The 20,191-nt window shown below is 40.9% G+C and overlaps 1 protein-coding gene across 1 annotated transcript; it reads right to left on the bottom strand.

Annotated features, from left to right (window-relative positions):
* Positions 1-4,437: 4,437 nt before the first annotated feature.
* Positions 4,438-13,405, bottom strand: NXNL2 (nucleoredoxin like 2). The gene is made up of 2 exons (XM_075527509.1): positions 12,971-13,405; positions 4,438-4,997 (listed from the first exon to the last, which is right to left on the bottom strand). Exons 1-2 carry the CDS (start codon positions 13,270-13,272, stop codon positions 4,829-4,831), a joined length of 471 nt encoding a protein of 156 aa, XP_075383624.1. The 5' UTR covers positions 13,273-13,405; the 3' UTR covers positions 4,438-4,828.
* Positions 13,406-20,191: the final 6,786 nt, after the last annotated feature.

Genomic DNA, 20,191 nt, shown 5'->3' with positions numbered 1-20,191 from the left:
GCAACTTTCTGTCAAAATAATGTAAGATTAGTGCACCCTTTGTAATGTAATGTTTTCTTTGCCTTTTTTTTTTTTAAGTGCATTCAGGCTACTCAAGCTTTTAGTGGCTAGATCCAATGACAGACTATTACTATTGCATTACCAGCTAAGTGATATCTGACTTTAGCACAATTGAGAATGACCTGAAATTCTGTAACTAGATCAATGAACTGCTTTTTACTCTGTAATGCACAGAAAAGGTGACCTTGGCATTTTCTGTTTGGTTCACTATTACTGTTTCATCCACAGACTGATAACGAGCACATGCTGGAACTTAAGTGAACTACAGTCATGGGCAAGCTTAACTTTTATTTGGTGATCATGAGGAAAGGACTGAAATACAATCTTCAGGTATGCACATGTGATACTAGTTCTAACTCAATATAGATGTTAGACCAACTCAGCAGTTCTGCCTGGTTTGTGTTCTTCCACAAGCCAATTAGCAGCAGTAGTAGGGCAAGAGAAGCGCTGCCAAACAACATTCAAGCGATAGTAGACAGCCAATGACAATTTGTTAAAGTTAGTGTTGGTTTAGAGCCCTTTTCTGCAAACCACATAAGCACATGCTTAAATTCCAGTGGCCTCTGCAGCAAGATGAAGGCAAACTTAAACTGGCCCCAAATCCCTTAATTTTAACTATTTCATTTTCTGTTTTGAGGGTCTCTATAACTGCATAGGCAACTGTCCACAGACAACATAATTTTGTATCTATTTTTTAATAGTGTCAGATGTTGATTTTGATATTTAACCAATACTATTTACAATAATGACACTGCAAAAGAAAAACAAGGCAGAAATATGAATTATTTTGGTACAGCACAGATGAATTTGCTAATTAGAAGACACTTATACATCAATTGTAGCTCAGAGAAAGTCAAGAGTTTGGCATCTGCAACAGAAAAATATTCCTGCAGTAAAGATTATTCAGTAGGGAGACAGCTTTGGTGATTAAGGATGAAAGACTTGTTGTGACCCTAACTCAGAAAGAATCAAAAATGGAGAAGAATTAAAAATGAATCCATGTCTATAATGCCAACAGAGAGAAGGTGCTTGAGGGTTTGTATTTTAGAGACCAATAACGAAAAGAATGATCCTTGAAATTTTTGCATCTTGGGCACATAGCACTATTCTACCTTTGAAAACACACTGGTAAGTGTGTAGCATTGGTAAGATAGCACTGGTAAGTAATCTTGCCTTTAAAAATTCTACTAATATAAGCATTTTATTTATTTGACAATATTGGATGGGAATAGAACTATTAAATTTTGACAACAGCAGCTCTTCAGTAGGAAGAAAAAATACCTAGTGGGTAGCAGGGCTGTACGTGATGGAGAATTAATTACAGAAAAAAAAACATTAACAAAGAGAAAGATGTTGGTTGCATTTGCTATGATAATGATTATTTCATGTCCGAATCTGCCACCATGCTCTGCCTCTTCCCAAGTGCTATGTTCAGTGGTCACAGGAAAGCCTCCAGCATTCATCTGCAGCTAGTCATCCTCCTCGAAAGTCATGGTATGGATCAGTTCACAAAGTATCAATTTATAATCCCTGCCATTTTTCCTAGCAAAATAATTCTCCATAAATTCTACAAAAAATCAACACTGTAGGTTCTTAAGCAATTTTAACATACATTGCTTCATAAATCATTTACTAATAATGGGAAATACCTTGTCGAATGGAATAAAGAAGGACACTCTTCCTCTTAACCTTAGTTGGTTTTTAGTTGATTCCTTTATGAGAGTGCAGCATCTATCAATATCACTATGCTACTGTCTATTGTTACATAAAACCCCACATTTTTCCTCCTCATTCTGAAAAAGTACTAGTATTCACTAACATTCAAGGTAACTGTGACTAAAGATGGAGGGTAGAAAGTTGCTAGTCAATTGAAGATATTTAAGAAAGTTAAAGGGACAACTCTGTAAATTCAAATATTAGTACGCTGGTAAGTTTCATTCCCAATGGACAAATATTCAAAGTAATAACAAGCCTTATGGTCCTCCCACTGAGATCTGCTCCTCTAATTTCACAAGGTGCTGGTAATAAGCAAATATTTTCCACTACCCTGTACTTCGTCTATGTCAAACATACATTATTTTAGCACTGACAAGGAAAACAAATTTTCTGAGCTTCCAAACACTGATGTGCAAAACCAACAGCCCTTGGTTGAAGTCGAACCAGGTATTTTGGATAGTATATATCTTTGCATCATCATTATGAATTTCCTAGCTGAATTTTAATTTGAATCTGTGTTACTGAATCAGTGTGTCAATTAATCAAAGGACCTAACTCCACCTCAGTCTTGAAATACTGAGTTCTTCCATATAACATACATACAAACAATGAACCAAGCTACCTTGGCCCAAGTGATGCCCGATATCTGGTAGCAGGTCACAGTGAATGCTTTTGCTATATAATTCATTCCACATTCAGGCAACATTATTTGTAAAAACTTCTGGAAGCACTTTTATTATTCTTTTCTCATCTTATGTTTGAAATACATTTGCCATTAGCTGGTCCCAGAACAGCAGGCAGTGCCTACACATCACTTGCACTGAAAATTCACTATGGAGCTTAGTATTCATTAGAAAAGAACCTGACCATTATTTATATGGTTTGATGGCAAAAATTATAAATTGTCTGCAGTAGCCCCGGGTGTCATTTCAAGAACAGCTGTAGGATGCTCTGACTCACAACTCTGCTGAACACTTCCTAGATCTAATATTTTTCATTTTAAATTCAGTTTCTCTAGAGTACTTGCTTTTTGACATATTATGAGGAACACATGACTTCCTTTACATATATTCCCTCCCATACACACACACACTCTTCAAGGAAAAGTTATTTTTTCCTCCATTACAAGAAAATGACACAGCTGTGTTAAATGATAAAATTATCCACACAAATTTCAGGTATTACTTGCTGAGTTTTCTCATGGTCAGGCAAAGGTTCCTCAACAAACAAGTGAGAAAGTTGTAGATGGGATCAGTAAGCCAATGACTTCAGAAGGGACATGGCAATCAACAAAACAAGGCTGAAGTGGAATCCGTTTGAGCACAGTCATGCAAAGAAGTGCCAGCAGAACAGCCATGTTCTGCTGTTCTGGGGAATCAGCATGCTTGGGTGCCTCGCTGAAATGCCTCTACACTAGTGCACACAGCACGGGACAGAGAGGGGGAGTCAGAAGTCTGTGTGCAATTACAGGGCTGTGACCTCCTTGGGATGACAAAGATATGGTGGGATAGCTCACACGACTGGAGTGCTGCAATGGATGGTTACAGGCTCTTTAGCAAGCACGGGCTGTGAGGGCAAAGAAGGGGTACTGCACTTCATGTGACAAGAGCAGAGCAGCTGGAGTGCATGGAGCCTATGGGCCATGATTAGCAGGCAGGCCAACACAAGTGCTCCTGTAGCATATATAAGATCAACCTTCTGGTATGTGCAACCCCAGAGACTACAGGGAAAGTCTGGAGCAAGACAGACTTACACTCAGAAGAGGACCACCAGAGTAGGAAGTCCTTAACCAACTTGCACCCATGAGTGCTGAGGGAGCTAGCTGATGTCAGGTCATGTCCATTGTGAGAGGTTCCTGATGCTTGAAGAGAGCAAATGCCACTTGCACCTGGCTGAACAGCCAGGCCCAGAGGGTTGTGATCAGCAGCACGCAGTCCAGTTGGAGGCAAGTCATCATCTTCAGGAAAACACCATTAAAATTAGACCCAAGAGGAAAGCTGAACATAGCAAGAGAACTGAAAAGTTAACTGTATCTTTATTGGGAATGACTTGTAATAATTGAGTAATCTGGATTTGAAGTGTTAGTAATGTTAAGTGCTAGTAACTGGACTAATAATAATTCAGTTAAAGCCTTTAAATTCTAGTCAAACTCTTGGCTTGCATAGGAAGTGTTTCTTTAGTTCACCCATTGCATGGTTGTTTGGCCTGGGACCCCAATCATGAAGACTGGCTATCTGAATGCAACAACTGGTGGAAGATACAGGCAAACCAGGCTGTACTTCAGATGCAACATGAGCACTCGTCGTAGAGAGCTGGTATCATTTTTGATGTTTGCTTCTACACACTTTGGCAAAAGGAGATGGAAAATGCTTTCTTCTTAGACTTGACCTGACATTAACTTGGGACATAACTTAGCTTACCCCTGGATTTTTAAACTTGGCACTGTAAGGAAAACTCAGCAGAACTTAAGTAAGTCCCACACAAAGTAAAATAAAAACAAAGAAAAATATTTCTTCAGTACTGACAAACAAATGTGTCCTATTTAAAAATCATGGCATTTTCTTATTAGCTTGTTAAGGTAGATAAGGAAGACACATTAGACACACATGCTTCATAAACAGTTCTTTATTAAAGCAAAAGATTTCCTTTTCTTAATAAAATATCTGCTAATCACCAGAAAAAAAACTGTCATCAAGAAAAATAGGTTTGTGCATATATAACTTTTACTGTACAGATTTTGCAAAGTAAGTGTTTGCATAGGTTTCACAGTGCTCCATTATTACTGTCTGAAACAGCCTATCCTCCTGAAGTTCTTCAGTATTATCAGGAATGCTTTGGTTCATACTGAATATAGTAGATAGAACAATACAAATAAAACAATAATCACATTTTATGACTCACTGGAATAGCTAATATTCAAGTTGAAAACAAAATTTGTTTACAAGCAAAGATAAATAAGCCTTACCCTTCTTGTTCTGAAGAAGGCAACAATCTTTTCAGAGTTCTACCAAGTTTTCCATGATGCCTTGTCTTGCTTTCATCTGCCAACATTTTAGCTAGAGAAATTCTGAAAGATATCTGCACCCTCAAGCCAGTTCCGAAAACAGGATAGCCCTTTGTCTCTGATCTGTTTTCTTCCCTTGTCAGTAATGACTTCTCCAGTTTGTTTCACAATCACCAGTTTAGGAATTGCTGTTATGTTGTATTTCTTCTTCAGATCACTGAGGGGAAAAAATTAAATAAAACATACCATTAGGGAGCATTTTAAGAAAACTTGTAGTCTCTCATGAATGGTACTCTGGTCAGGATGCATGGGAGAGCAGAAGTGATGAGTGCCTGGGCTTCCTCAGAGCTTGAGGCAGAGCACTGGATAGTATAGGGAGATGAACAAGGCTGCAGCTGGGAGTTTACATGGTGAAACTTAGCTCAGGGAGTTGAGAGAGTTGCAGCACCCTTCCTGTAACTGCTCTTCACTGCTGCCTGTAGGCTCCACAGGAGCAGAGACTGACTGAGACTATAAGGAGGTGCATGAAAGGAAAGTGTGACACACCCTTCCACTTTTACTGGCCAGAAACAGGTGTCTTTTGGTCCCTTTTTACTGGATAGGAGGAAGATCTCACTTAAATTAGCATTAGACATTTATTCCCATACAAAGATGGTCAAGTGTGAGAATCCCATAGAGCTACTTCCTATAATCTCCATTAAAGCATGATGCATAATCCTTTAGTGTAAGCCGAAGAGACTGCAGAAATGCCTTAAAATCCCTCAGTGAAACAGGCCTTCTACATACAGAAATGTAAGCAATAGAAAGATTTGGAATAAGGGCCACCCATCTAAGTTGTCCAAGAATAAAATTTCAACTCCTCCTCTGTCCATCACACAGACAATAGTGGCCACTCCTCTATGTCAGGAGATGGAAAAATCCAGATAGATTACAGATAACTTGATCTTAAATAGCTTGTTGTTTTATAACAAAACAGTTAAAATACAGTTAAAAAATTAAAAAGCCATATAAACAGTGATGTTCCATGAATGAAATCAGGATCTATTCAAACAATTGATGAGTAGGTAACCCAGGAAAAAATAGTTAAAGACTTCTGAAGGATAGAAATTTAATGGGATCAAACTCAAGATACATGGAAAATTAATAAATGGATTATTAATACTGGAAATAAAAATAACATTTGGAAGGGAAAAACCTAGAGGACACAACACATCCAAGGAGAAACAAAAATACTTGCTGACACTGGCACACAATAAATAACAAGGCATGACTACTAATTACACACCACAGAGATGAAAGTGCATGAATAGCAGACTATCAGCCACATGAAGTAGTAAAATAGAGTTCACTTTATATAGATGAGTAAGATGCAAACAAAAGGAATATGCCAAAAGAGGAGAATCAAAGAATACCACATAGTAAGCCACATCAGTTGAGCATGACACAGGCAACAGAAATGGCAAAATGAAAAACATTTTCAAGGAAAACAGTTTAACAGCTATGACAATTTGTTTGTTACAGGACAAAATAAATAGGAAAAGAGCAAGGCACATGGATCTATCTTTCTAGAAAGATAGCATCTTCTATACAAGAAAATCACCTCATTTGGAAGGGTGATGTTTCAGTGCAAATGAAAAAGTAAAATTCAGAACAAGTAAGCCAGAAAAAACAATTTTGAGACTAAGACTTAATCACTAGCACTGACAACAACTTTTTGGCATGAATTTTATTAATTCACAACAGATGTAATTAAAAGTCAATGACCTCTGAACTCATTAAACCTCTCAATGGACATCACATAAAAATCAGAGTTAGTCATTGAGAGTGCTGCTCAACAGGAGGAGCCTCAAGTGTTTCCAGGCCCTCCAGAAGCAGTTCACTGCCCCAGCTCCAACTCAGAAAGAAAAGCAGATACTGTCTGAAGTTTCCTGCTGTGTTTATCAGGACACTGCAAAACCAAATTATTTCCAAATACATGGCAATAGCAAAAACACTACTTTCATTAACACTAGATGTCCAAAGAAGAAAGGAAACCATTTGTTGAATACAAATAAGCAGACAGAGAAATGGGTTTAGACTGATGGTCATCAAGTCAGAACCACATCAGGGTGTTTCCCCACCCTTTCCAAACTAAGCTAAAAGGTAGGAAAAATATTACACATTTCCTACCACGTCACACTATTCATAGGTCATCCTCAGCACATCTATTCATTGTACTAGACGTTCACATTAGAAAGCCATGACTGAAACTATATGGATGCTACTGAAGTCGTAATGTTCATTTGGAAGGCAGAATTTAAAGAAAATACCTTCTAGCACATTATCCTCACAAGTGATATTCCACAATTTTAGCAGTAGGAATGCAAGCTATGGTGACAGACATGCTGGCATCTAACTGGAAAAGTGAGGAACATAAAACCTATACCTAAGATGCAAGTTGTGCAGTCTAAAAGAAAATGTAATGAGTTTTAAGGAAGAGGTCACATGTTCCAGAAGGTGTGTAAGAAACAGGTTAAGTGAACTGCAACAGATGAGCTAAAAGTAACAACACTCAAGACAAAACTTAAACACTAAATGGAAATGTAATGCCTGAGCACCATCACTACAAGCAAGAACATCTGCTGTGTGAGGTACAAATGCCAAAGAATTTTGCTTGAGTAGAAAAAAAGATTTGTAGACATTGTTAAAAAATAGAAGACATTAATATATAGACACTCTGTGATTTCCTAGAAAAGAGGAGAAGTCTTAAAAATACAGAAAATAAGGCTGAAGTGAAATACTGGCCCAGACAAGGCATTCCTGAAACACATCTTTCCTTCTGATTTTTCTTCTCTTAAGGAAAAATACAACAGGTGAAGGATTCTGCTCTGCCATTACACTGGCCAAGCAATAATGCAGGAAATATTACAGAAGGAGCAGTGATATGGTCTAGCAACAGGTTTGCTTTCTCAGTGAATTCTGAAATAAAAGCAAGCAATCAAGAATCTCCATAGACCTTTCCAAAGTCTGCTAAAATGGGAGAAAAAACATTCCAAAGCAAGTTCACATAGAAACTACGTAACAGACTATCACCTCATACCACTTGTATGGCAAACAAGATGGGTGGAAGATGCATTTTACTGGTTCAGCGGACAATAAAAATAGCTTGAGATGCCTAACACAATTGTAGCCATTGGAAACAGAAGAGTTGGAAACTGAAGGTAATTTGCTATGGAGACTGGAAACTAACACTTTGCTTTCCTAAGGGAATGCATATATAGCTTATCCACTCCAGCACAGAATCTTGTTTACCCAGTTTCTGGGTAAACTTCTGGGCAGAAGGTTGCTTGCATCAAACCAGACTGAAGCATGCACAGATGTTGCTTACATTGTGTGCAACTTGTAAAATGAATGGACCTGAAGAAGGCTCAGGAACAGTTCTGCAGACAACACTTAATCACTGTGTACGTCTGTATAGGTGCTTACAAAAATGACTTTTTAAAACCTGTTAAGATCCTTCTCTCCTATAAGGATCTCAAACCCTTAGACTCACCAGCACAAACTACGTATGCGCCATGGGACTAACTCCAATGACAATTTATGAAATCATTAACCATAAATAGAAGCATCATATGCACTACAAATGCAAACTCAATTCTCTTACAGTAAAATACAGCGATGTAATAATGTCATTTTTAAAAAAATCAGTTGCTTAGCTATTCCCAGGTAAGTGTAACGGTACATACAGTATCTTACTGACTAGAAAAATCTAAGACACAAGCAGATAAAGCAGAAGAGGAAGCTATAATAAAGATAGCTATGGAAGACTGAACAAGTAACCTTTGTACAAACACAGGGAATCTTTTACCCAAATCCTTTGAGATATCAAACCTTGGCCATGCAGATTAGAACATGAGAAGGCAACGTTCATTCGCATATGAAATACCAAAAAGATGAAATTGAGGCAAACTGGAAGTCATTACAATTGTTCGGTCTTTTGATTCTTACGAGAAGGCTGGATGAAAGTTTCTGAGAGCACAGATTTTATATTACTAGGTAGTACTGGCATTGGCTGGGATGGAGTTAATTTTCTTCATAGCAGCTTGCATTGTGCTGTGTTTTAGATTTGTTACTAAAACAGTATTGATAACACATCAATGTTTTAGCTATTGCTGAACAGCACTTACACAGCACCAGGGCCTTTTCTGATTCTCACACTGCCTTGCCAGCGAGTAGGCTGGGGGTGCACAACAAGTTGAGAGAGGACACAGCTGGGACAGCTGACCCCAACTGACCAAAGGGATATTCCAGACCATATAACGTCATGCTTAGCATATAAAGCTGAAAAAAGGAGGAAGGGACTGACATTCGGAATTAGGGCACTTGTCTTCCCAAGCAACCATTACACATGATGAAGCTGCTATCCTGGAAATTACTAAACATCTGCCTGCTGATGGGAAGTAGTGAATGAATTCCTCACCTTGCTTTGCTTGCGTGTTCACCTCTGCTTTATCTGTTAAACTGTCTTTTATCTGAACCCACAAGTTTTCTCACTTTCACCCTTCAGATTCTCTCCCCCTTCTCACTGGGGCAAGGAGTAACCCATCAGCTGGGTGCCCACCAGGGCTAACTCACAATACAAGTGAGTATTTTTATGTGAGGATTTAAGATCTATACACAAGTTGTTTTTTGATGACACAGAGCAAAGTGCATATCGTATCAGGAACATAAATGGTACATTTTATACACTTGTGTAATGTGATATCTGACAATATTTGAATTTTAACAGCTTTTACTTAGAAATGCTTTCACTTGAAAGTGATAGGCACCTTGCTAATCTGCTTCTAGCAGTATACCCTGTAATACACAGCTGTATGTCTATTTTCTTTTAGCTGTGAATTTTCTGCATTGTTAAGTGGCAGTCACATAAATAAGCACATCACATGGATGGGATTCAATTTTAAAGTATCTGTTGAGATTTTGGAACAGCAATCTAAAAAGACTAAGAACAAGCAGTAGCTTTTAACTGCTCAGATGCTTTCACTTTTCTCCTTCTGCCTTCCTTTTTTAGCCCCCTCCGCCTTCCTCCCCCATTCCTGTAGGTGCCAATCCACCCTCATACCTAAAGCTTCCCAGTATAAAAATGTAAGCATACCCTTTTTATTTTCCTTTTTCAGGAATTCTTTGGGATTCCAGTTTTCACTGAGGTGTACAGGACATGGACTCAGTAAATACCTGTCTATCTGGCAGCCTGCAAGAACTACTAGCATGTGCTGGGCACCCACACAGAGAACAGCCTTTCACGGAAGGGTTCAGTATAAACATAGCAGTATGTCTTTGTGTATCATAATTAAAACATCAGTCCCCATTTACTAGGATTTGGCGTTGACATGTTCTGTCCTACTTCTGCTCTTCCTCTCTACTATTCCCTTTCTCCTCCTAGTGCTCAGTTCCTACTAGATTGTCTTCACACACCCCTGCAAGGATCAAAAGCCTGTGCCTCAGGCAGCAAAAATCAACATTAAAGCTGCAAACAGTCAAGGCATCAGGAGCAGTATTTCCTGTTAGTCACGCCACAGACTACATAAAGTAGTAAAGGAGCAGTCCCACCTCAGGGAAACAGTCAGGACTGACAGCATTGGAAGAGTCTTGAGATCCCGCTCTGAATTCAGCATTTTGCTTCTCTGCAGGTATGTGCAAGGCGTTACACTTAATACACTACAAGCATGAACGCAGCCTATTTCTTAACAAGACAAAATTCATCCCCAAGAAACTCCATGCTTCCGGTTGTGAAATGTGTTTTAGATGGCAAATTTAAAATTGGCTCTACTGTGCCTAGAAGAGACTTCCCTCTATGCTGCAATTATGTATCTTAAACACTGAAGTGACCAACTAGAATATTTTAACTTTGCTGAAAATACTGAAATGCCTTCTTTATATAGTCCACAAAAGAGCAACCAATTTGAATTATTTACAATGGAACTTTAAAAATATTAATGAATAATGTTAATAAATAGATGAATGTTAATAAATATTAATAATCAAATTATTAATTTATGTTAATCAATTTAAAAAATATATTCTTACTTAGAACTAGTATCTAGCCAGAATTATAGTTTAGTTTAGTGAACACGCATCTGTCTGCTCTAAGTCTACAATGATTCACCAGTATCCCTGAAGCCAAACTACCAGTTAATTCAACCTCAGCACTTTGAACACCTCCATGCAGCCCTTCGTTATATGCAAGAAACACAACTTCAAAAACATTGCCTTTTCATATGCCTCTGCGCTTTGTTCTTCAGTAAGCCACTTCAAACGCTATGATCTCGCAGCTATCCCTGACAGGACAAGCCATTTTTGTCTACAGGATTCTGAAGGGCATTATGGGCTGCCACAGAAAAGCCAATTAAACTATCTCTGTACCGCCATTCCACACGGGCAAGAGCAGAGTCAGAAATAGACCCCTAATCCAGAGGCTGAAGGTGTAAGCGCATTCGCATAGTCTATGCTGAACAGCTTGCTGGGTGCAGTAACTTCAAGTGCCACATTTCCATCAGGAAATTTGCCTGAATTCTATTAGGATCAGTAGTTAACAAATACAATCACTGCCTAGGGAGCCTTTGGAAACTATGGAAAACAGCATTGCTATTTCAATCTACTTTTAAGTCAATGGAAACTGTCATTAAAAAGGCCTAACATTAATTGGCTGCTGACATCCAGGAATGAGCCAAGGAAGGATGAAATAGTTCCTGGCTTCAGGTTGTTTGCTCCTGAGGTTGTCAAAGTGCACTGACAAAACAAGGTTAGTAAACCTGCTCCACGTTGAGTGAGTAGCTAGGGTGTTACAGAGCTCTATGCCAGGTAGCACACAGGGATGGATCTTAAATGAGTTGAACACTAGAAGCTACTAGAAGCACTAGGATAGAGTTCTTTGTTACAAGAACAAATCTTGTTGTGAATCTAGTTACACAGTCTATGTTTAAAAGTTACCAACTCATTGACTTTGATGACATCTGTAATAACATTTTCCACAATCTACTTACACATTATTTAAAGGGAAAAAAAATCCCTTTACCAGTATTCACATGTATTTTAAGTCTCCAGTTATAGGCATTTCAGTGGCCCTAAACATCGTACATGTGCCCCTGAAATCCCATTCTATACTTCTTGATAGGAGCTAAATCCTATTTCTGTCAGTCATCCACACAAGTCTGCACCCTTGACTCAGGTCATCGAAACAGTTCTTGGTATTATCCTTCACCCTGTTACTTACACACGGTCGCGTCCTTTCCTTTTGTTGTTTTGCTGAGCAAGCTGCCTATACGAATGCCCCTTTAGAAGCCTCTCAGCACAGGAATTTCACATCCTAGTTACCATGTGCACTTGCCACAGCTAAACTCCAACTGTTACTACATTTCTTTCCCACCTAGCTTACTTGTATCTGTCTGAAATGCAGTTTGCTCTGCTCTTCTCTAAGCTGTTCAGCTATGAGTTCTACTGCTTCTTCATTTGCCTTTTTTATAGAGCATTAATAAGCTAGACAACCCAGAAAAACCTTAATAACAACTACTGCTGTGCTGAAAAACAATCACTTGAACCTCGTTTGCCGCTAGCCTGGTTTTGACTCACTATTCACGTCAACTTGTTAATACTCGGGGTCTTTACTAACCCTTCCTCAGAGACCTTTTCAGTCCTAAATTAAGTATGCAAAACTAGTCTTCCCCCATCGCGTTCTTTCCAGATGTAACAGGCTTAAGCCAAGTTACTTCTCTGAAGAAAGTAAGCTGTTAGTTCAACGCCAGTTTGTGGTACACCGCCGTGGGAGTGCCGGGAGCGCCAGCTAGCAGCAGCCGCTGCCCAGCGGGCAGGACGAAGGCAGGACCAGACTGCCGGGACGCTGAACCGTGCGCTTCACCGAACGGAAGACGCCGCAGCCGCGATTTCAGAGCGTTCAGCGGGAAGGGGAGGAGTGGATCGAGAGGGCGGGTGGAGGTCCCGGGGAGCTTTTGCATCCGCGACTCCGTTGTTACATCGTACGGCGGCTAGCGCGCCGCGCTCCTGCCCTCTCCCGCACTTCGGAGGAGGGGTGCCAGCGGGGACGCTGACGGCGGGGCAGACGCACCCCGCCCGTCGCGGCCTGCCAGGCGGGCGCAGCCCCCGGCCGGGCGCCCCTCGCGGGAAGGCCCGGGGGTCGCCGCCGCCGGTACTCACTGCTTGTAGGGGTCGTGGAAGGGCAGGGCCAGCCAGTCCCCGTGCATGGCGTGCATGTAGCCCGCCATCTCCTCGGCGCTGTGGTCGGAGGAGATGAAGACGACCTCGAAGGGGGCGGGGGGCTGGCTCTCCTCCAGCAGCTCCGTGTAGAAGTCGCAGAGGACGGGGGTGAAGTCGCGGCACGGCGAGCACCAGCCGGCGGAGAAGTACAAGCCCACGACTTTGTTCTGCAGGGCCTCCTCGGGGTCCACGCTGCGGCCGTCCTTGCTGACCAGGAGCCGCCCGCTGAACACATCCACCATGCTGCCACGGGCCGGCCCCCGCGGGACGCAGCAAGAGCGAAGGGTGGCACAGGGGGCTGCGAGACCAGGCGGCCCACGGCACCTCCACGCCGGGACCTTCTTCCCGCCCCGACCGCGCCACTCAGCCCGCCCAGGACACCGGCCCAGCAGCCGCCCAGCCCCCGCGACCACCCCACACTCCCAGCCCCGCAGCCCCCCGCCGCCGCCTTTATACCCGCCCGCCACGGCCCGGGGCCGCCCACCACTGACTGACAGTGGCGCTGGCCAATGGCCGCGCCAGTAGGGCGCGGCCACGCCCCGCGCTCTGCCCGTGCCGTCGGTGGCGGGGGTACCGGACGCAACGGCCGGGGGGTCCGAGCGCCGGCGGCGGCGGGGCGGCCTCCCCCCCCAACCCCCGCCCCCCCCAGCTCCCCGCCGGAGCCAGGCGAGTACCCCACGGCCCCCACTGCCGGCGGCTCGGGGACGCGCTGGGGACTGCAGGGGCGGCGGCGCAGGGCGCAGTGTCAGCCGCCTGGGGTAGCGCGGGGCGGTGCGCACCGGCCCGCTCCGCCGCCTCCCCCGTGGTAGTCCACGAAAACACAGCGTTTTTTAAAAAAAAAAACAGAAGGAGTTTCTGAAGGTACAAGTCGTGCCTGGAGGGGTGACCCTGCTCAGCCGTACCAGACAAGTCAGACGACGGCGCCGGCAGGCGGGCGGGCGGGCGGCGGTGGCTGCGGCCACGGCCTACGGCCCCAGCGGAGGGTGCGGGGCCAGGGGCGGCCTGGCAAACACACCGCGGGGCTGGCTGAGCCTTCTGAAGGTACCGGACTCTTAATACGTTTAAGCAGTAATCGCCTTCACACCAACGTCAGACCTCTTCAGCTTGTCATGGATTTCACCTTCTCTCCCCTGAAGATCTCGCCACACGGCTTGGTCAGCTTTGGCACTGAACCGTTTTTTTGTTGGGCATATGGCACTGATTTTTTTTTTCTAGCATGGACAGTCAGCTGAATTCTGGTTATAAAAGGGGCCGTCTATTCTCTATCCAAGCAGAGGAGGAATTCTCATTTTATTCCAGTGCCTTTATCATCTGTTTGGGTTGAATAACGCTTTTTTTCCTCCAGCTGATACTGAGTTAGACATTAATAAAAATAGCATTGTATTACAAATATGCAATCTCTCTTCTGCCTAACGCAACCTGGAAAAAGGAAATGAAAGATGATTTGGCTGTAGGAGACTTAAATTACAGTTTAATTAAAGGGTCATGGTAGGGTGATAACCACACCTGGTACTTTGTCTCATTTTCATTAATTGCATAATACCCAAATAAAAGAGAATTTATCTTAAACAAAAAATTATCAATGTCCCCCAAAACAAATTCTAGTCTTTATACTGGATATTTCAAGTGTCTAATCATGAAGCTGCCATAGAAAATATTTCACATTAAAAATGTGTATCCAAATGCATTCTGGGCTTTTACTGTTTTGTTGGTCCTTTTTTTTAAGCTGCAGCCTCTCAAAAATCTGTCAATTTTATTTTCGGAAAAGACAGAGTTGTGACAAGTATGATTCAAATACTGAACACTAGAATGGAACTAATGCTAACCATGATGAGTGCTTGGTTAGGTAAATTGCAACTAAGTTCATAGTGAAATGAAGTCCAATTTCTTGACACCTGACCATCTACTGACCACATAGCGTGCACTGTAAGAACTGCAATTTTTGAAGTCAAAAATTCAGATTTAATTTTGTACAGGAATAAACTGAGCACAGGTCTCCTCCCACACACATACCTTTCCTTTTGAGATATTTTTGAAATGTTTTTTTCTTCCATTTACTTGACCCAAAACTTTTCGTTATCTACTGCCACTTTCTGTCCCGAGTGAAAGAAACAATGTGTCATTTCAAAAATTTGACATGCGAGAGAAAGCCCAAAGAAGCACCACAGAAGTAACCCAGCAATGGTTTTTTTTTCAGTAGGCTTCATCAAAAGTAACCACCCCGTTGTAGGATCAGTTTGATTTGGGAGATGCATTCATCTGCCCTTTCTCTTACCCCTTTTTCCTTTTATTACACAGATATACTGCTAATTGAAAGACTGCTTGCTTCTTGTGCAAAAGCTCACAGATCTTTAAAAAAGCATAAGAGTTCAGCCATTATTATTTTCTAAGAGATTTGTTTATATGTGAATTAATCTTGAAAAATCAGGCCTTTTTATTTATGTCCTAGTATATCTGACTAATTTGTAATTACTATTCTGATATTTTAGTGGAAAAATAAAAATAATTGCTTAGGTGTTTGGAAAGTGGTTTTTATTCAAATGCAATATTTCTCCATTTTCATGTACTGTTGAGTTATGTTGTTTTCAAATCCAAGTATCTGTTTCCAACACAGAAGCGCCATTTAAAACGATGTAGTCCTCCCATCTCTCACATCTCCCATCAATCCTTTCTCCAAGTTTTGAATGCTGATGTGTGCTGTTCCCCCCCTCAGACTTCTACCCGATGTCAGAAGTAGAAGACAAAAGGAGCTTTTGTGAAAGGTTGCCTCTTCTTAAAATAGCACAGAAGGGAGTCCAGTTCACCTGAGCCCTTGATTTGCCACACTGTCTGCCTTTGTGAGACCACTTGTGAAACAGGATGGAGTTGGAGCCTTTGGAGCCTGTAGAGTCACAGGAAAATGGAAAAAGGTTTCCATGGAAGCTCAGGCTACCATAGGTTCATTATTGATATTCCTACCAATTTCTCCTTCAACCAGTGAAGGCATATTTTCTCAGATATTATGAGCTGAAGCAATGACCCAAGGAACTTGCAACCATCTCACCTCTACGTGCTAGAAAGCTGATTCGCCAGGTACGATACTATTCCATGAGAAAAGGACATACTGAGATGGTCTTCGAGGCCTCTGGGCACACAGGGAAAGGTTCCCAGCTACCTACAACCCCACAGGGAGAAGGAGCTGGATGCACAAGGTGCACAAGGTTTGAGCTTACAGTTGTCTGTACTAAGCTTGTTGACAAATATAACAAGCAAAGAAGGGAGTCCAAGCTGACAGGGGGTATAGCTCTAACCAGTACAGTGCTTTGCTGCTTCCTCTGTGTGTGTGTCCACATGCAAAGCAACTGCCATTTTTTACCTCTGGTAATTCCTATAGCTGGTAAAAAGAATGATCCTGTATATGAGAAGATAACTGTACTACCTTCTGTAAATTGTTTTAGTCTGGGTACACTTCCCCCTTCCCTAAGCATACCAACAACAGAAGGCACAATAAAAGTTTAAAACCTGTGCAGAAGACTGGCTTGGGCCACATCCTGTCTGTACAGAAGGCAGGCACATGCACACATACTAACTTGTAAAGAAAATTACAAATTATTGGCTGATGTGCTCCAGACCATGGAGTCTCAGACCAAGTCTCAATGACAGTGATACTAAAGTTCTTGAAACTGTTTGAGGAATAGCTACTAAGCATGAGAAACCAGATACCTTCCTCAGGAAACTTAAGGTGATCAACTCTGTCAGGACATCACAGATTGACTGAAAATGCTGCATATCACAGAAAGTCTTATCTTGCACGTGCCTTTGATTTGACTACAGAAACAGTTCTCTATGACACCAGCATGGACCAATATAAAAAATTTCATTTTATGATTTATACCAAGGAGGCTAGAGCCTGTTTTGGCTACAAATGTTTTCTAGGACTATTCTCATTAGAGGTGTTAACACTATCATGATTTATTCCATTCCCTAATCTCCACTTGGACTAATAATAATGGAGCTTTTTATACAGAACCTGTGGTCCTGTCTCAAGGGAGTGTATTAGCTCTGGGATGACACTATTGGAAAGCTTGTAAACCATACTCCTCCAGTGGAAGCCTCTGGGGAATTCCAGGGTAAAATAATCGAGATAAAAACTTCCCACCACAAAATATTGCGTTTCTGATTTTGCTAGAAAATAAGCTTATTATTGAATTTGCTATATTATTTTAATGTACCAGTATTTAGTTCTATCTTTTAATCTAAAAGCAAGACTGTCAGTTTATTTGTACTCACATTGCAAAGATGATCCTACTTCCCTTGTGTGTTTTCCTTCAATTAACATTGAAGTTAATTACATATCCAGGTTTTGACACGCAAATGAGAATTTTAAAAAAATATATTAAGAACTTGCATCAATAAAGTCATGTTTTCAATGATATAGGGCAGCATGCTGAGAAAAAGACAGAGAAGAAATGAAATGGAAGTAAAAAATGTTCAAACTTGCTAACACCTATATAATATATTATACGCTCAAGGCAGTGTAATTCCATACACCTCTGGTAGCAGAGCTAATGTCTTTATAGGCTATATACAAGTTAAACTAGGAGAAGGTTCTGAAAGCCTGTCCCGGTCTTTTATGAACATACCCTTCACTCTCTCCTTCGTGCCCTTTTTCCATAGCTGGCACTGTTCTGAGTAGTAAAGGATTTGATCCAATAAGCATTTGCAATAAGCAGTCTCTTATGACTACAATTATAGCTTGCGGTATATGCATGATGCTGGATTTTTAAGTGAAAAGGTATTAAAAGCAAGGTTTCAATCTGCTTATAATTCTTAAGCATTCTGTAGGAAATGCATACCTGTATAACAAAACTGACGTTGACAAGTCATGTACATGTACAGCGAAGCCAAAAGGCAAAAGCTGACTAAATTTACTCAAAGGACTCTGTTACGTGGATGAGGGCTTGTTGGACCTGTGTTCAATTTAATCATTAGCACACCATGTTCTTAATTATACTCTAATTAAAAAATAGAAGTGGCAAACCTAATCAAGATAAACTTTGGTTGGGCAAAACTATATGGAATGCAATGTCTGTAGAAATCAGATTAGAAACTGACCTTGGACAACCCCATTGTGTGTGAATACTAGCCAGTCGGAAAAGCAGACCCCCCAAAGGAGACGTCAGGGAAGGAACACACAGAATAAAGGAAACATACCAGTGGATTGAAGAGTTAAATATGTAGCAATCATTGATACAACTAGATGAAACTGTTGGTTTTTAATTCACCTTCACAGTACATATCAATATGCTTTACAGGAGAGAGTTATTATAATCTGAGTTATTGATGAGAAAACTTAAAATTACTTTCTACAGTGTACACAGTGACTTACAAAAGAGAAGGAAAGGCAGCTTCTTGGTCTCAACCCAATACATTAACCAATGAGCTGTGAAAAGAGACCAGTGCATAAAGAAATACCAAGCCAAAAAAATTCAATTTTAACATACACAATCTGCCAAATAAAATAGTTATTGGATATTCATAGCACTCCTTAGAGCTGTCACGTTTGGTACACTGTTTGCTCAGCTGGGATCAGGAGACCCAAACACACGGGTCATTATTACAGTCAGCAGTAATACAAATACTTCGTGAATGTTCCTTTATGACTGTTCGTGGATCTACTTTCCCTATGTAACCTCCAAACACAAAAGAAATAACAATATTTTTTTTTTTAAGTATGAAAATTAACCAAATAAGTAGGGCATAGGTTCTTTAAATTACAATTTTATTACTGTTATTCAAACTGTCTAGTGCCTAATGACATGCTGCAGACATCAAAGGCTAGCTGTAAGTGAATCTTGCTTTCCCTAGATGAGAGGTACTGGAACATAGCTTATCATTCTTAGCACAAAGACATCCAGCATCAAGGCAGGACTGAATGAGAGTTGTAACAGCTACCAATTAACTAAAACACTTTAGTACGGAAGATACTGTTTATGTATCTTCCCCTTTTTGAAGCAACAGATTATTACAAATAACAGGTAATAATTATTAGAAATAACAATTGTTATGCTAACATTTGGAACATGCCCCTGGGTCCCAGCTTAGTATGCATTCTTGTCATAAATAAACAGTAGCACATAGAGCAAGGAGGAAAGAATGTCATTACAGAGACTTATAAATTAGCTGGATTTGAGAGATTGCAAGGAATATTTTTTTCTTTTAATCAGGAAATACTCAAACCTATAAATAGATTCTAACTAAGCAAGAAATCTATTATAAGAAGTGCAACAACTAGGGCTACATTCTTCACATTTTTCCCTGGGTTCAAAATTATAGCAGTGCTGAACATTGGGAAAATAGCAAAGGTATACAAATTTCTCCTTGCAGTATAAAAAGCCTGATTCAGCCGTTCTTTGCATCTAACTTTATCTTAGCGAGTGTGTATCAAATTGCCAAATAGTGTTAGATAGTCTAAATATCAGTGTGTAGCATTTCTGACTTCCAAACAGGTACAACAGAGAAGCAATTTAGAGTCATCTAACACAGCAGCAGCAGCATGGCAACAAGGAACAACATTTGTGCCTGCAGCAGTGGAAAAATACTGAAATAAAATTCTGCTCAAGTTCATTTGAGTTCACTCTTTCCTCTTCACTCTTTAGCCTTTTAGCAGTTTAGTGTAATTAAGTAGACATTTTTTTGTGATGAGTCCTCTGACTAGGTGCATCCCTTTCAGGGTCAGAATCATCCAACATTAGATCCTGCATTTTTGTGCCTTATGAGAACTGTAAGGCTGTCTGAGACTTCCAGTAGAATCCAGTTTAGTCCTCTACAGTAATCTAATCTATTCATTTCCAGAGCTTTTGATGGAAGAAGGAGGCCTGATTGTCACAAGGTCTCTGTTGCAAGGAGGGGCTCCAGAATTTTGGTGGTAGTTTCAGTTGCTTTGTTTAAGTAATTTGATAGGCACATACAAAAGTAAATGGCCTTCGCTATATAAACTCATCCTCTTCTGGCAAGACTCGAATAACAGGCTTCAGTCATGGAAGGGACAGCCTGCATCTACTCCTGCCAATCTTGTTAGCAGCCTCTATTCTAGCTGGATTGACTTTGAATGATTTAATTAACCCAAGGATTTCAGGTGATCATTCACAGTATTAGTTCTGATGAGTTGAAAGAGTTGCA

The sequence above is a fragment of the Mycteria americana genome, chromosome Z (genome assembly GCF_035582795.1).
Source record: "Mycteria americana isolate JAX WOST 10 ecotype Jacksonville Zoo and Gardens chromosome Z, USCA_MyAme_1.0, whole genome shotgun sequence".
In the NCBI taxonomy this organism is placed as follows: Eukaryota; Metazoa; Chordata; class Aves; order Ciconiiformes; family Ciconiidae; genus Mycteria; species Mycteria americana.
The sequence above is the reverse complement of the archived record's forward strand: the minus strand, read 5'-3'. Positions and strand labels throughout refer to the sequence as shown.

Bases quoted from the DNA above. Each gene is read 5' to 3' on its own strand.
- NXNL2 (XM_075527509.1), bottom strand. From the start codon at position 13,272: ATGGTGGATGTGTTCAGCGGGCGGCTCCTGGTCAGCAAGGACGGCCGC. The intron at 4,998-12,970 runs GTGAGTACCGGC...TTTTCCCCTCAG, and splicing joins TTCCACGACCCCTACAAGCA to TGATCTGAAGAAGAAATACA.